The 2,320-nt window shown below is 42.0% G+C and overlaps 1 protein-coding gene across 2 annotated transcripts in view; it reads right to left on the reverse strand.

Moving 5' to 3' along the window:
• Positions 1-738: 738 nt before the first annotated feature.
• The window catches only part of cbx1b (chromobox homolog 1b (HP1 beta homolog Drosophila)), a 9,074-nt gene continuing 7,492 nt past the window's right edge, over positions 739-2,320 (reverse strand). For both annotated transcript variants that reach the window (XM_037691252.1, XM_037691253.1), the window contains exons 5-6: positions 2,092-2,186; positions 739-1,994 (exon numbers count right to left, since the gene is read on the reverse strand). In XM_037691252.1, coding sequence (XP_037547180.1) covers positions 1,853-1,994; positions 2,092-2,186 — 237 coding nt within the window. In that variant the 3' untranslated portion in view covers positions 739-1,852. The remainder of the gene's footprint in view (positions 1,995-2,091; positions 2,187-2,320) is intronic.

Here is a 2,320-nt window from a genome sequence, read left to right on the forward strand (position 1 = left end):
GAAAAGCGAGCCACGTTAATAAATGAGGTAAAAGTGGAGCGTGTGAGATGACGGCGCGTTGTGGCCGCTTTAATACGAATGGCTTTTGTTTAAAAACGATCTCGTTATCGAAGGGTTTTGAGAACGGGGTGTGAACGTGTTCTCCAAGTAGAAGTGCTATTACTTGTGTGTTTGAATGAATCCTGTGGGTGCGTTGTATCGCTTTCTTTAAAAAATAAATACATAAAAAAACAGGGTTTGTTATCGCAGCTAAGATAGCAGTTAGGTTATTCTATTTACAAGAGGCTGAACAGAACACAAACATTAAGACGATGTCCAAAAATAAAAATATCTGAGAAACGTCCTCAAGTGTGATATTCAGGCATGAATCTGGTTCACTTTAATGTAACCCGGTGCAGAACCAACTATTAAGTACTGCTACTACTTTGTGCACTTTTTCTGTTCGTCTTGTTCTGTAAATATTTTCATGTTTTACGTAGCTTGTCCGGCGTCTTCACAACAGTCTCACTCTGCTTTTGAGTTTGGATGTAGTTCCCTGTTTGGAGAAATGTACCGGCAATCAAGACTTGTTTTTATCGATTAATAAAGTGTTTTTATTTTCACCTGTGACTCTTGTGCTCGTCGTCCGTGCTTTGATCTTAAAGACACTCGTTCGGCTGCTCGTTCCGAGACTTTCCACAGTTTTTAAAATAAACGAAGCTCAGGGATGTTTTTTGACGAGTGAACCTCGAGACGGCGTTTTAACAAAAAGTGATTTATTTTCCAAAAGCGACAAGCAAGACGAAGAACAGTACAAAGACTACAACGGCTAAATTAATCACAAAACCAGCTTTTCTAAGCGAACACCAAACACGTCTGGAGGAAACTGCCAACGTGAACTCAGCTCTGCTCCCAAAACACAATAAACCTCAAGTTTTAAAAGCAATGGCACAATAAAAAGGATCACTCTTAACTAATCGACTGTTTTCAGTCCAAGAAGAATTGAATGGGACACCCAAGTCTCAGCTCAGGGTTTGCTTCTTTTTTCAAGACTTCATGTTTTGCTATTTTGTAAAAAATAAAATTACAGTGAGTTAGTTTGTGCCGTCTGGGTTTGTTTACATGAAGTAAACGATGACATCCTGAACTGGAAATTAAAAAAAAACATTCTGTACCTGCCCTCGTTTTTACAAACAGTTTAAAACTAGTTAATTACAACAAACCAGTTTAAGGGACTCATTGCAAAGTATGAAATCGAACATGAAGTCACCATCAAGTGGTGCAGTTTAAGGGTTTACTCTGGTAGTTTTCCACATATTCAAATCTAAAATGCGGGTCTGCGCTCAGCGTAAACATCACTTGGCTGAATCCTCTGAAAACCACGACATCAATACGTCGGTATGTAAACAAACAAGGTCGCAAGTTTGACCCATTTTCAGTCCCCTCGGCTGTTTCCGTAGGTAAACAAACGTGGTAGTTGGCATCCGATCACAAATCTTTAAGTAAAAATTTAGTTTGGATTTGTTTTGTAATTTATGGTTTGTGGATTTCTTATGTCCGGTCGTCACGACTTTGCAATGAGCACCTTTTAAATCGTGGCACTCGGCCTGTGCAGGAAACGGAGAAAAACGACACAGACGGGAAACGATACTAAAAGTGACGAATGTTTACTCGAAACTAACACTGCGTTGTTTTCGTCTTTTAATCCATGAAGCAAATCTAAAGCGTAGAACTGATTCTATCCACACAAAAAGTAGACCCTGATGAGTGACACTACACCAAAAGACGAGTTCACAATGTCTTGCTGGTCTTCTCCCCCCACCCCCACACCCATCAGAAGCATGATGGAAGTTCTCCTGGACCTCCTCCTCTGTTAGTTTTTCTCATCTTTCTTCTCGTCTTCGGAGGGATACGAGTGCCAAGTGAGCCTCTCTTCGTAGAAGGAGATGACCACCTGCGGACACTTCACGTTGGCCTCTTTGGCCGGCACCAGGTCGGCTTCGTCCGAGTTCCTCCTGCGTCAACGAAAACATTGGACGGCAACATCTGAGTGTTTTTATCCCCCTCGACAAACAGCGTTCACTGGTGTTGCACTGCACAGCTGATACAGACCATTTCATGAGGAACATGAGTTCTCCTGTGGAATCTGTGGCACCGATGATCCGTTCTGGCTCCAGAGCTCGAGCGAAGCCCCTTAGCTTCTCGTTCTGAGGAACAAACAAGGTGACACCATGATTATCTCTTCTCTGTCTCTAAAGCCTGGCACTGCTGAAACAGCAGTCACATGCACTGGATTTCAATCTGTTCTGGATTCTGATCAGTTGTTTTCAATCTGTTCTGG

Source organism: Nematolebias whitei, chromosome 17, assembly GCF_014905685.2.
Source record: "Nematolebias whitei isolate Nwh7 chromosome 17, NemWhi1, whole genome shotgun sequence".
Classification (NCBI taxonomy): Eukaryota; Metazoa; Chordata; class Actinopteri; order Cyprinodontiformes; family Rivulidae; genus Nematolebias; species Nematolebias whitei.